The sequence below is a fragment of the Chiloscyllium plagiosum genome, unplaced genomic scaffold (genome assembly GCF_037043375.1).
Source record: "Chiloscyllium plagiosum isolate Xiang-an unplaced genomic scaffold, Cpla_swu_hap1 HiC_scaffold_3, whole genome shotgun sequence".
Taxonomy (NCBI): domain Eukaryota; kingdom Metazoa; phylum Chordata; class Chondrichthyes; order Orectolobiformes; family Hemiscylliidae; genus Chiloscyllium; species Chiloscyllium plagiosum.
The window spans coordinates 39,162,004-39,175,891 of NW_028270141.1; the positions used below are offsets into that span (position 1 = coordinate 39,162,004).

Here is a 13,888-nt window from a genome sequence, read left to right on the forward strand (position 1 = left end):
TGTTCCCCTATTGACACCTCAGTCACCTGCCCTGCCTTATTTCCCAAGAGTAGGTCAAGGTTTGCACCTTCTCTAGTAGGTACATCCACATACCGAATCAGAAAATTTCCTTGTACACACTTAAGAAACTCCTCTCCATCTAAACCCTTAACACTATGGCAGTCCCAGTCTATGTTTGGAAAATTAAAATTCCCTACCATAACCACCTTATTATTCTTACAGATAGCCGAGATCTCCTTACAAGTTTGTTTCTCAATTTCCGTCTTACTATTAGGGGGTCTATAATACAATCCCAATAAGGTGATCCTCCCTTATTTCTCAGTCTCACCCAAATAGCCTCCCTGGATGTATTTCCACGAATATCCTCCCTCAGTACAGCTGTAATGCTATCCCATAAAAACACCACTCCCCTCCTCTCTTGCATCCCTTTCTGTCCTTCCTATAGTATTTGTATCCTGGAACATTAAGCTGCCAGTCCCGTCCATCCCTAAGCCATGTTTCTGTAAATGCTATGATATCCCAGTCCCATGTTCCTAACCATGCCCTGAGCTCATCTGCCTTCCCTGTTAGGCCCCTTGCATTGAAATAAATACAGTTTAATTTATTAGTCCTACCTTGTTCTCTGCTTTGACTCGCCTTTGTTCTCTAATGTACCAGTTTCAGACTGATCTCTTTCCTCACTATTTCCCTGGGTTTCTCCTACCCCCCCCCCCCCACCCACCTTACTAGTTTAAATCTTCCTGAGCAGCTCTAGCAAATCTTCCAATTTAGGTGCAATCCGTCCTTCTTGTACAGGTCACTTCTACCCCAAAAGAGCTTCCAATTATCCAAAAATGTGAATCCTTCTCCCATACACCACCTCCTCAGCCATGCATTCATCTGCTCTAACCTCCTATTCCTGCCCTCAATAGCTTTTCGGACCGGGAGTAATCCAGATATTACTACTCTCAAAGACCTCCTTTTTAAAATTCCTGCCTAACTCTAATCTCCCTTCAGAATCTCAACCTTTTCTCTTCCTATGTCATTGATTCCAATGTGCATAATGACCTCCTGATGGCCCGTCCCCCTTCAGAACATTCTGCACGTCTCGGAGACAGCCTTGATCCTGGCACCAGAGAAGCAACACACCATTCTGAATTTTCGCTGCTGGCCACAGAAACGTCTGTCTGTACCTCAGACTAGAATCCCCTAACAAAGTCCATCGCTTGGAACCAGATGTACCCCTCATTACATTAAAGCCAGTCTCAATGCCAGACACTTGGCTGTTCGTGCTACATTCCCCTAAGAATCCATCACCCACTAAAGAGTCTGGCTTAGTGGTCTATATTCACTGTCATTTAGAAGACTATAAAATTCTAACAGGACTAGGCAGGGTAAATGCGGGAAGGATATTCCCAATGACCATGAAGTCTAGAACAAGTGATCACAGTTTAAAAGTATGCAGTCAACTACTGAAGATAAGAGGAGAAATTTCTTCACCCAAAGAGTGATAAACCTGTGCAATTCTCTGCCATAAAAAGTGGTTAGGACCAAAACATCAAAATGTTCTCAAAGAGTTAGATACAGTTTTTCAGACTAAAAGGGACCTAAGGATATGGAGAGAAAATGGAAATAGGATACTCAGCTGGACATTCAGTCATGATCATACTGAATGTCAGAGCAGGTTTGAAGGGACAAATGGTCTATGTTTCTCATATCCAAATTTGCAATGATCAGTTACAGAAGCTTACACAACTAGTGTTCCCACTCTGCTATAAGCTCCAACAGCAGCCTCCACTTTTCCCACTCTGTTCCTAATCCTCTCCAATTGCATCTTCCTACCATTGGAACCATATGATACAAGTGGGATCATGCTAAATATACCTGTGCAAAACTTCCAAAGTTACATAACCACTAATTAAATCATCAAATTCTAGGCACTGTCACACATTTCAAATAAACTAAACAAACAGTCAGTTGCATTAAGATTAGGACTTAGTATCATTTTAAGTAAATTTCGGACAGAGCTATCTGTACAGCAAATTCCATTTGAAAGCACTGGTGCTATTTTATAAGGCACTAGATGTTTTGTCCTGCAGACTTCACTCAAATAGTTTTATTCTGTCAAGAGTCAAAGCATTAACTGGAAATCATGAACAGCTGCCCAGTCCAACAGTCAAAATACTTTTGAAAAATTGTACAGGCAGTCATTTCAATGCTACTGTTGTGATTCTCCTCCCTGATCAACAATATAACGAAAGGGAATTCAAAGCACTAGTATCTTAAATTGTACATTGCATCAGTCACCAGTTAAAAATCACAACACTGGGCTATAGTCCAACAGGTTTATTTGGAAGCACTAACTTTCATAGCGCTGCTCCTTCATCAGGTGATTGTGGAGTACAAGATTGTAAGACACAGCATTTATAGCAAAAACGTTGATAGAAATCATCAGTCACCAGAAATGCCAAGTTAAAAATGCAGCCAAAGACACCTACATAATAGCATCAGGTTTGAGCATCAGCTCATATACAAAAAGAAAAAAGTTAACTAAACACACTAAAAATATTTTGTGCTAAAAGGTTTTTTTTTCCACTACCTTTCACAAATACTGATTAGCTCATCTGAATGAACAAATCAGCGACAGTTTATCTTACCTTTTTCACATAATTTTGTTGAGTAGAATTGGAATGTGGTGGACATGCCTCAACACTCCCATTCTTCAATGATGTTGCATTATTATCTAACATCTCGACCATTGCTACACTGAGATTCACACGTAGTGCGTACACAACAAAAAATCCCCAAAAGGCCAAAATCGCCAAGTTGCATCGAGCTGAGCAGCATGCTGAAACTGAAGGGAATATTGAGAATAGAATATATCAATCTAACATTACATACAGTCTCAAATTTAATAATAAAACTAGAGATTTCGGCAGAAACGTGAAATGGTGGCACATTTCCATAGAACAACAGCGTTGAAAAAATAAATTAATCAGTGAACTAAATATGCTTTCCTACTTCATCTGTTGGTCTTTTAAATGCTTTTCACTCAATGCTTTTCTAACCCCTTCAGTCTCTTTTTTTAGTAGTATAAACTATTAAGGGCACATTGCTTCCATTCACAGCTACACACCCTGCTGAAAAGATAAAGAAAAACCATAAAAATTCACCCAATAAGTAATAGGTTGGAAATATACACACTGCTACCTTTGGAGACTAGAGCAAAGTTACATCACTGTAACTCTAGTGTTTCAGAATCAGCCATTCTAATTCTTGCAACTTTTAACAATGAATCTGGTTTTGTTCACTGACACACCATTACTGCTTTCAATATATGAAAATAAATTAATGTATGCTGCAATTTCTTAATTCAAATCCTGTCTTGAGACTTACATCATGAAGACAGAAGCCAAAGGATAATTTGTCTACAAAATATTTTACAATATGAAAAACCATGACGGCAAAGCCTTTGCACAATGAGATCATTTGTCATTGAGGTCAATCAGATTTATTAAGCATAATTTAAAAAGTAATTAAGCATAATTAGAAAACTTAGAGACTACGATTTCTTCATTTAAACATTAACTAGCGATTCAGACACATTGAAGTTCAGAGCTCAGCATTTTAGAACTTAATGATTTCAAGTACTCATTACAAACTGTTGCCATTTATAAATTTGCCAATCCACCAACTGCATTTACTAATAACTCCCCTATCAATAAGGAAAAAGTGTGTTAAAAGGTTCGTTATTATTGGGCTGAGATAGGTGTATGGTGAAACCTTTAATTACGTTTTTTTCTGTAACATTTAGTATTCATAAATCTCCCAAATTTACAAAAAATGAATTGAAGATGGCAAGACAAGTTTTATTAAAAACATAATGAACCTTTGACTTTGCAATGCAAGAGAATATGTACACGAGGACATTATGTCAAGCTTTGAAATGTCAAATAAAACAAATATGGAAAATTGTATTCAAGTTTGAGCAATAGACTGCATGGATGTCAAAACCTGGGAAATGCAAAGGAGCTTGAATCGTATGTGGCCATGGATTGGGGGGCCTTAGTCATAGGACAACATAGAATAGTACAGTACAGGCATAGGCCCTTCAGCCCACCAGGTCTATGCCAACCATGGCAACATTCTAAACTAATCCCACCTCCTGCATGTGCTTATATGGAAAGATTGGAGAAATGGTGGTTATTTTCTCTTGATTGGAAGTTGAGAGATTAAGTGTTTTTAAAAATCATGAGATTTTGATTGAGTTGTGCAAATTATGACTTTTAGTGAAATGACTTTCAGTGAAAAATGACTTTAGAAATCAATGTTCAAGCCAGACTTAGGTTCCTGAGAACATGTTTTGTCCAAAAAGTCAATGTAAAATTGGGGCAGCACTCCTGCCTCACTGCACCAGAGATCAAAGTTAGATTCCACCATTGGAAAAACTGCCTGTCTGGAGTTTGCGGTCTCAGTGTCTGAGCGGGTTTCCCCCAAGTGCTCCAGTTTCCTCTCAGTCCAAAGATGTGCAGGTTAGGTGAACTGGCCATGCTAAATTGCCTATAATGTCCAGGGATGCGTAGGCTAGGTAGGTTTGTTAGGGAATTATTGGGATAGGGCGAGTCTGGGTGGGATGCTCTTGGGAGGATTGGTATGGATTTTATAGGCCAACTGGCCTGCTTCCACACAGTAAGGATTGTATGCATAAAATATTGCATATTGTGCCATACAAGTACAGCACTGCATTCCTAGGTTAAATAATTTGTAATGCAAAACAATGAATACACACAGGAAAGTACCTACAGATGGCATAGAGATTTATGGTTAGGGGCCAGAGAGAATGTGAAGAGAAATGTTTTCACTCAGTAATAGTAATGTGGACCTCACTGCCTGTATGAGTAATAGAAACATTTTAGTATTATTTAGATATGCACTTGCGTTGCCAAGGCATACAAGGCAATAGGCCAAGCGCTGGAAAATGGGATTAGAGTTGTTAGATGGTTGATTTTGACCCAAGTAGATGCGTCGGGGCGAAGGGTCCTTCTCTGCGCTGTAGACCTCCACGACTCTATGAGCAGTGAATTCTCTAAAGAAAATGTCCACAGCAGTTCTAATCCAAATACAGATGCAAATAACAGATAAACGTAAAAGAATGTTAAAACCCAAGTTTACCTCAGCACCTGAGCAGGGAACTTAAAACAAAAGCTCTTCCATTGCAGGGCACAGCCTCCGAGGAGATAATCTGACAATGCTGGTGGAGAAATGAACCAACGATGCGAGAGATCAGGAAGTAAAAGGTAATTAAAATGGGGAATGGCATATTGAACGACGAGGGGACACGTATAAAATATATATTTTGAAAGGGGGGGGGGGGGGGGGATGACCTCAAATGAGGACAGAGGGGAATCGTTCCGGGGATGAGAATGCTTTCAAAGAGCCAGCACATCTAGGACGGGACGAGCAGACGTTTCGCTTTTTTAATGACTACGCTGTAGTCAGTGACAAAAACAGTTGCAGTCTTTCCGAGGGGGAGGGAGGAGAGAAGATGTTTGCGGCCGGGACACATCTTAAGAGAATGGTAGCTACTGGGCAGCCCTGGGAGTCGGGTAACAGCACCCACCGACACTGTCCAACAAGCCGCGGTCACGCACCTTTCCTCCGCTCCCTGTCAAGGAGCGGCTGGATATCCTCATCCCCGGAACCCTCCATGTCGCAGACACCAGCAACTCCCCTCACACTCGGATGGCCTCCTGCCCTGGGCCCGGACTTCCCATCACGCGCACGTCTCCATAGTGCCCGCGCCCAGGGAGACGTTGGTCAGGTGACGTCCTCGTGCACGAAGGAACTCGAGCCTTCCTCTGAGTGTCTCGTGCCAGTTAACCCGATCAGATACAGCACTGGGTTCAGCTAGCCTGCGATCATAGTCATCTTCCTGCTTGTGCCTGTAACGTTTACTTATTCATGGGATTGGGTGGGTGGGGGTCTCATTGCCCAGAAAGCAGTTCATAGCCAAACAAAAGAAAAGCAACACACCGGAGGAAGGCTGGAAATCTTATAGAAATTTAGAGAGAGCAGGGGAAACTGGCAGCATTTGTGGAAACTAGAAAGAGTCCGCAATTTGATCAGGTAGCGGGATGCAAAGTGAACAGAATTTGTGACTGCGACCCTAAGATTATGTCTTTGCTCTTCCCAAAGTTGAATTGAAGGAAACTGAAGCTCCCTCAGAAATGGACATTGAACAACTTGGCTTACAATGTTGGTGGGGGTCAAGATAAACAGTGGTAAGGTAAAACCAGGCTTTTAGAATCCGTGTGGAGCTCTCATATTTAGAGATAATGTCAACTAGGGGTAATATGTATAGGAAATCGAATGCTAGGTTCAGAGGCAGTAGACAAGCCATTCCTGAAGAAGGGCATATGCCCGAAACGTCGATTCTCCTGTTCCCTGGATGCTGCCTGACCTGCTGCGCTTTTCCAGCAACACATTTCCAGCATTGCAGAAGATAGTCCGGCCAGGGTTGGAGTGAGACCATTTGCAACATCACTTTGTCATGAGTGACCTTAGTGCATTTTTGAACAATGCTTGTCCATCCCCTGTGCTATTGCATGTAATAAATCAACAACAATGAAAGACACAAAGTGAAAGAATTTAAGTAACAAGTCCTGAGAATGGACATCTCGGCTTATTGTAAAATGTCCTTGTATAACCAATACTAGCAAACATATTTTAATCTTTTGTAAATATGCTAATACCTATTATATGAAACTCATACATCATTATGTTTCAAGCACTTGTGTTCAAGTAATTTAATATTTAATTTCCTCTTACAGGCTTAAAGTTGTTTTTTTCTTCAGATCTTCATTTCAAATAACTTCCTAAAGAAAGAAGTGACAGTGTGAGATAATTAGATTTTAAATACAGGCATATATAGTGAAGAAAGCATTTGGTATGCTTTCCTTTATTGGTCAGAGCATTGAGTTACAGGAGTTGGGAGGTCATGTTGCGGCTGTACAGGACATTGGTTAGGCCATTGTTAGAATATTGCATGCATTTCTGATCTCCATCCTATTGGAAAGATGTTGTGAAACTTGAAAGGGTTCAGAAAAGATTTACAAGGATGTTGCCAAGGTTGAAGGATTTGAGCTATAGGGAAAGGCTGAACAGACTGGGACTGTTTTCCCTGGAGCATTGGAGGCTGACTTTAAAGAGGTTTACAAAATTATGAGGGGCATGGATAGGATAAATGGGCAAAGTCTTTTCCCTGGGGTGGGGGAGTCCAGTACTAGAGGCCATAGGTTTAGGGTGAGAGGGGAAAGATGTTCATGCAGAGGGTGGTACGTGTATGGAATGAGCTGCCAGAGGAAGTGGTAGAGGCTGGTACAATTGCAACATTTAAAAGGCATTTGGATGGATATATGCATAGGAAGGGTTTGGAGGGATGTGGGCCGGGTGAAGGCAGGTGGGACTAGATTGGGTTGGGATATTTGGTCGGCATGGACCTTGACAGTGGGCTTGTTAGATGGATTCTATAGATGGGGGGTTGGTCTCTGTGTTTATCCGGGCGGAGTTCACCACTTCCCGTAACCGTCTCCGATCTTGAATGGTACAGTTGCAATACCAGGTAGCGATACATCCAGACAGAATGCTCTTGATGGCGCACCTATAAAAGTTGGCAAATTTCCTCAACTGCCTGAGGAAGAAGAGATGTTGTTCGGCATTTGTAACCATATGGAGAGTCCAAGAAAGCTTGTTGTGGATGATCACTCCCAGGAGTTTAACACTCTCCACTCGTTCCATCTCTGTGCTGTTAATGTGTAGGGGTACATGAGTAACATCCCACAGAAAGTTAATAATGAGGTCCTTGGTTTTGCTGACATTGAGAGCTAAGTTGTTCTCAGTGCACCATTTTTCTAGGTCTTCCACCTCCTGTCTGTAGTCTGTTTCATTGCCATCTGAGATTCAACCGACTATGGTGGTGTGTTTTAAAAAATTCTCAAGGTCAGGTTCGTAGGAGAGTAGTCTGACACAGAACAAACGACCAAGAGGCGAGACTGCTAGAATATGGGCATTTTATTCCCCGCAGTGTCGCACAACGGGTCTGGTTTATGCTCACTCTACATGTTACAAAAACTGGGAGCCGTCAGTTCTTGTAGAGCGGTTGCCAACAACCCACGCTCGGCGGTTAAACGTAACCCCGGAGCAGACTCACCGAACTGGAGACTTTTCCAGCTTTTTATTCTTTTCCAGATATAAACATTCATGTGAACAGCAGAGCAAGGCTAAAAAACACATTCCATTCTGGTTACATACAGATAAGAAGATTCACACGGGACTAAGCAACACCTCCATTCCGGTTAGATTCACACATGTATTGGGACATAATTTTTAACCGTTTCACCACATTCCACTGCTTGGAATTTTACACCACATTCCACTGCTTGGCCCAATACATGTGTTACATTATGCAATTCGTTTCAGTTAATTTCAGTTCAGTCAATTCAGTGTAGTTCAATTCAGCTCAGTTCAGGTCTGTTCAGTTCAATTCAATTGTGTTCAATTCAGTTCCGTCCATTTCAATTCAATTTAGCTCAGTTCCATTTTGTTCCGTTCAATTTGATTCACTTCAGTTCCACTCAGTTCAGTTCAGTTCAATCCCATTCAATTCTGTTAACTCCGCTTCAGCCTTTTGGACATGCCCACATCCTCCGCTGTACCCCAGGCAAGGGGTTCTTCGGCAGGACTGGGATCCTTTCTCAAACAAACTGCCACGTACATGCCCACATCCATGCCATCCCGGGACGGTCGGGACCTCCACAGTTTGTTCTTCTGGTTTCTTAGTCGTTTTCCAAAACATTGTTCTGTATCAAAATCTCTCCTCAATTGCGATTGACCCTGCTCGACTACGCCAAATGTTTTAAAAAATTCTCAAGGTCAGGTTCGTAGGAGAGTAGTCTGACACAGAACAAACGACCAAGAGGCGAGACTGCTAGAATATGGGCATTTTATTCCCCGCAGTGTCGCACAACGGGTCTGGTTTATGCTCACTCTACATGTTACAAAAACTGGGAGCCGTCAGTTCTTGTAGAGCGGTTGCCAACAACCCACGCTCGGCGGTTAAACGTAACCCCGGAGCAGACTCACCGAACTGGAGACTTTTCCAGCTTTTTATTCTTTTCCAGATATAAACATTCATGTGAACAGCAGAGCAAGGCTAAAAAACACATTCCATTCTGGTTACATACAGATAAGAAGATTCACACGGGACTAAGCAACACCTCCATTCCGGTTAGATTCACACATGTATTGGGACATAATTTTTAACCGTTTCACCACATTCCACTGCTTGGAATTTTACACCACATGGTGTCTTCAGTGAACTTGTAACTGGCATTAGTCTGGTATTTGGTGACGTAGTGATGGGTATACCACGAGTACAATAGGGGGCTGAGTACATACCCCTTGGTGCCTCCGTGTTGAGTGTTCGTGAGGATGAAATATTGTCCCCAATCTTCACTGTATGTGGTCAGTGGATCAGGAAACTGAGGATCCAGTTGCAGAGAGTGGAGCTTAGTCAGAGATCACTACATTTAGTAATCAATCAGTTTCGAGGGGATAATAGGTTCGAAGGCTGAACTGTAGTCAATGAGTAGGATTCTTACATAGCTGTTCTTGGTGTCAAGATGTTCCAGGGAGGAGTGAAGGGCAAGCAATACGGCATCTGACGTGGATCTTTTGGTCCGATAGGCAAATTGGAGTGGGTCAATAGTGGGGAGGCTGGAGTTGATTAATGTCATGAGTAGCCTTTCAAAGCACTTCGTGACCACCGAAGTTAGGGCCGCTGGGTGGTAGTCATTGAGACATGCTGCATGAGCCTTCGTAGGCACAGGATGATGTTGGCCCTCTTGAAACAGGCAGGGACAGTGGCCTGCTGCAGAGAGAGGTTGACGATATCCGAGAAGACCTCTGCCAGTTGATCTGCACATGCTCTGAGTGCACGGCCTGGTACTCCGTCTGGTCCCATTGCTTTCCTTGGATTCACATGAAGGAAACCTGATCTAACCTCTGACGCAGTGACTGTTGGGATAGGTTCGTCAGGACCTGTTGGAATAAGTGTCACCTCTCCACTGAAATTCTGCTCAAAGCGAGCATAGAAGATGTTGAGACAATCTGGAAGGGATATGTCATCATATGCTATCTTGCACTGTCTCTTTTTAGAACCTGTGATGTCATTCAGTCCTTGCCATATCCGCCGGGTGTCTGTCTGGGTCTCTAGTTTGAATTGGTATTGGTCCTTGGCTGTCTTAATGGCTCTGCAAAGGTCATACTTGGATTCCTTCTATTTGAGTGGGTCTCCTGATCTGAAGGCCTCAAGCCTGGTTTTTCGCAGGTTCTGTATGTCCTGATTGTCTCCCTTGGTATGCAGTCCTCCACACACTTGCTTACTCCACTAACAGCATATGATGGCACCAATGTGCACTGCAGCAACTCAGAGAATCCTTTGACAGTACCTGCCAAACTCCACCTGGAAGGATAAGGGCTGCAGACACATGGGAATGCTACCTCTTGTAAATTCCACACACAATCTGAATTTGGAACCATATTTCTCTTCCTTCGTTGTCACTTGGTCAAAATCCCCAGAAACTCCCCTGTTAACAGCAATATGGTATCTTGACCCCAAGAAGTACAGCAGTTTAAGATAGGTGTTCACCATCAAGGCCTTTCCACTGACATCGTATTTCGTAAATTATTTTAATAACATTATAAGATCATTTAAGACCAATTAGCTAGCCTCATCAAAACTATCCTGCAACTTTTGTGTCCTCTATTCACATCTGCTTTTCCCTGAATTAAGGATTACAACTTCCTATTTTAGTATTGTGTTATTCTGTTATTAAAGGAAGATGAGCAAGGAAATCCAGGGATTTCTAGAACAGCTTTCCAACAATTGGTGTTGGCAAATCTACAGTTAAGACAAAGTTGTCAAACATATTAAAATTTTCAGCAGATCGGAGACACAGCACAGATTTGTACAAGATTGGTATTGCCTGAGAAACCTAAATGAATTTGTTGGAGAGGTGAATGAAGGTGTATGTGGATCATGATTAGATTCCCTACAGTGTGGAAACAGACCCTTCGGCTCAACAAGCCCACACCGACCCTCCAAAGAGTAACCCACCCAGACCCATTTCCCTCTGCCTAATGCACCTAAGACCACGGGCAATTTAACATGGCCAATTCACCTAACTTGCACATCTTTGGACTGTGGGAGGAGACTGGAGCAAACCCACACAGACACGGGGAGAATGTGCAAACTCCACACAGACAGTTGTCCGAAGCTGGAATTGAACCTGGGATCCCTGGTGCTGTGAGGCAGCAGTGCTAACCATTGAGCCACCGTGCTGCCCCACCACTGTGCCGCCCCTATGCCACATCTATGAATATTTTTGTTAAAGACTTCCAGAAGGTGTTTGATAAAGCCCATCTTATGAAACTACTAACTAAACTTGGAGTTAATGGTAGGTAAAGTATTGACTTATTTAGGAAATCGGCTAAAATGCAAGAGGCACAGATACAATAGGCACAGAGACCAGAGTTGCCTTTGATAAGGTGCCACACGGGAGGCTGCTGAGCAAGGTGAGGGTCCATGGTGTTCGAGTTGAGCTACTGGTGTGGATTGAGGATTGGCTGTCTGACAGAAGGCAGAGAGTTGGGATAAAAGGTTCTTATTCGGAATGGCAGCCGGTGACAAGTGGTGTCCCGCAGGGTTCAGTGTTGGGGCCGCAGCTGTTCATATTATATATTAATGATCTGGATGAAGGGACTGAGGGCATTCTAGCGAAGTTTGCCGATGATACAAAGTTAGGTGGACAGGCAGGTAGTACTGAGGAAGTGGGGAGGCTGCAGAAGGATCTAGACAGTTTGGAGGAGTGGTCCAGGAAATGGTTGATGGAATTCAATGTGAGCAAATGCGAGGTCTTGCACTTTGGGAAAAAGAATAGAAGCATGGATTACTTTCTAAACGGTGAGAAAATTCGTAAAACCAAAGTACAGAGGGATCTGGGAATGCTAGTTGAGGATTCTCTGAAGGTAAACAAGCAGGTTGAGTCCGTGATTAAGAAAGCGAATGCAATGATGTCAATTATCTCAAGAGGGTTGGAATATAAAAGCACTGTTGTGCGACTGAGACTTTATAAAGCTCTGGTTAGGCCCCATTTGGAGTACTGTGTCCAGTTTTGGTCCCCACATCTCAGGAAAGACATACTGACACTGGAGCGTGTCCAGCGGAGATTCACACGGATGATCCCTGGACTGGTAGGTCTAACATATGAGGAACGGCTGAGGATCCTGGGATTGTATTCATTGGAGTTTAGAAGTTTAAGGGGAGATCTAATAGAAACTTACAAGATAATACATGGCTTGGAGAGGGTGGACGCTAGGAAATTGTTTCCGTTAGGCGAAGAGACTAGGACCCGTGGACATAGCCTTAGAATTAGAGGGGGTAAATTCAGAACAGAGATGCGGAGACCTTTCTTCAGCCAGAGAGTGGTGGGCCTGTGGAATTCATTGCCACAGAGTGCAGTGGAGGCTGGGACACTAAATGTCTTCAAGGCAGAAATTGATAAATTCTTGATGTCATAAGGGATTAAGGGCTACAGGGAGAATGCAGGTAAGTGGAGTTGAAATGCCAATCAGCCATGGCGGAGTGGACTCGATGGGCCGAATGGCCTTACTTCCGCTCCTATGTCTTATGGTCTTAATATTCTTGATGTGACTTGCAGTATCCTGCAGAGACCAGAGTTGGGGATCTCAAATGTTCACTGTAATTTCACTGAATGATTGAACAGACTTGAAGAGGCAAATTGCCTAATTGTGCTATAATATGCTGTTTTCAAAAAGCACCTTGATCTTAGATGGGAAAGTCATTTGCTTCATAATGAGAAGAAATAAGGACTTGTATTCCTACAGGTCCTTTTACAACTTTGGTGCTTTACAGCTTCTGGTGTGTATTTGTCGTGTAGTTTCTGCTGGAGTAGATACTCTCGAATATGTTGACCACTTCCCCTAACATGGCAGCCACCTCTCTCAAAAGGCCATCATTGATGATGTGGGATATAAATGAATTAATGTTATTTCTGCAAGTATAAATTCTGATACAGAACAGGAATAAGAAAATACATATTCAGCAAAAAGAAAGGATATGTGAGCATGAGACATGAATACAGAACAATGGTGGATATATGGGCAAACAGGAAAACATCTGTTCTCCTCGCTTGTGCAGAGACACAGGAACAAACCCTAATTAAAGAGGTCAAAGTGGCCTCTGGATGGAAATAGATGCTGATAGAAGAAAAGATATGCCTAATCAATAATCTATAATAGACTGACGTCAAACACCCTTATGGGAGTCAGAGATAAGAGTTTGTCACGGACAAAACAGGATAAACAGAAGTTGTGGGATAAGTCTTAAGGAAATGAGTGACGTAAGCGAAGCAGGGAACAAACAATGGAATAAGGAAAAATATGGGGATTCAAACTGTATAAATTTCGAGAGTTTGTTGGATTTGGTGTGCATTTTGTCATTACCTTACCTGGTAATGAGACAGGGCACCCACCTATAGGTGTATAAATAAATGGCGGATTCAGATATTTATCTCGGACTGAAATTATTAAAGTGAGTGAGCTTTTGTTTCTCACAATTGGGGGCTCGTGTCCGGGATTTTCTTCCATCACCGGGAGGAGTGGCTGGCCTTGGACACTGGGAAGACGCGTCCCGTTCCCCATTGAGGAGCGGTCTCGTGTCCCGGTTTGGTCTGCTCCCTTGGGTGACTGATGTGAATCCTATAAGAGAGACATCTGAATCAGACAGTGATAGGAGCTCGATAGAAAATACGGTGACAAAAGGGGCCAG

At 42.7% G+C, this 13,888-nt stretch overlaps 1 protein-coding gene across 2 annotated transcripts in view; it reads right to left on the minus strand.

Moving 5' to 3' along the window:
• Positions 1–5,761, minus strand: part of slc17a5 (solute carrier family 17 member 5) — a 37,538-nt gene extending 31,777 nt beyond the window's left edge. For both annotated transcript variants that reach the window (XM_043680488.2, XM_043680479.2), the window contains exons 1-2: positions 5,631–5,761; positions 2,637–2,833 (exon numbers count right to left, since the gene is read on the minus strand). In XM_043680488.2, coding sequence (XP_043536423.1) covers positions 2,637–2,833; positions 5,631–5,688 — 255 coding nt within the window. In that variant the 5' untranslated portion in view covers positions 5,689–5,761. The remainder of the gene's footprint in view (positions 1–2,636; positions 2,834–5,630) is intronic.
• Positions 5,762–13,888: the final 8,127 nt, after the last annotated feature.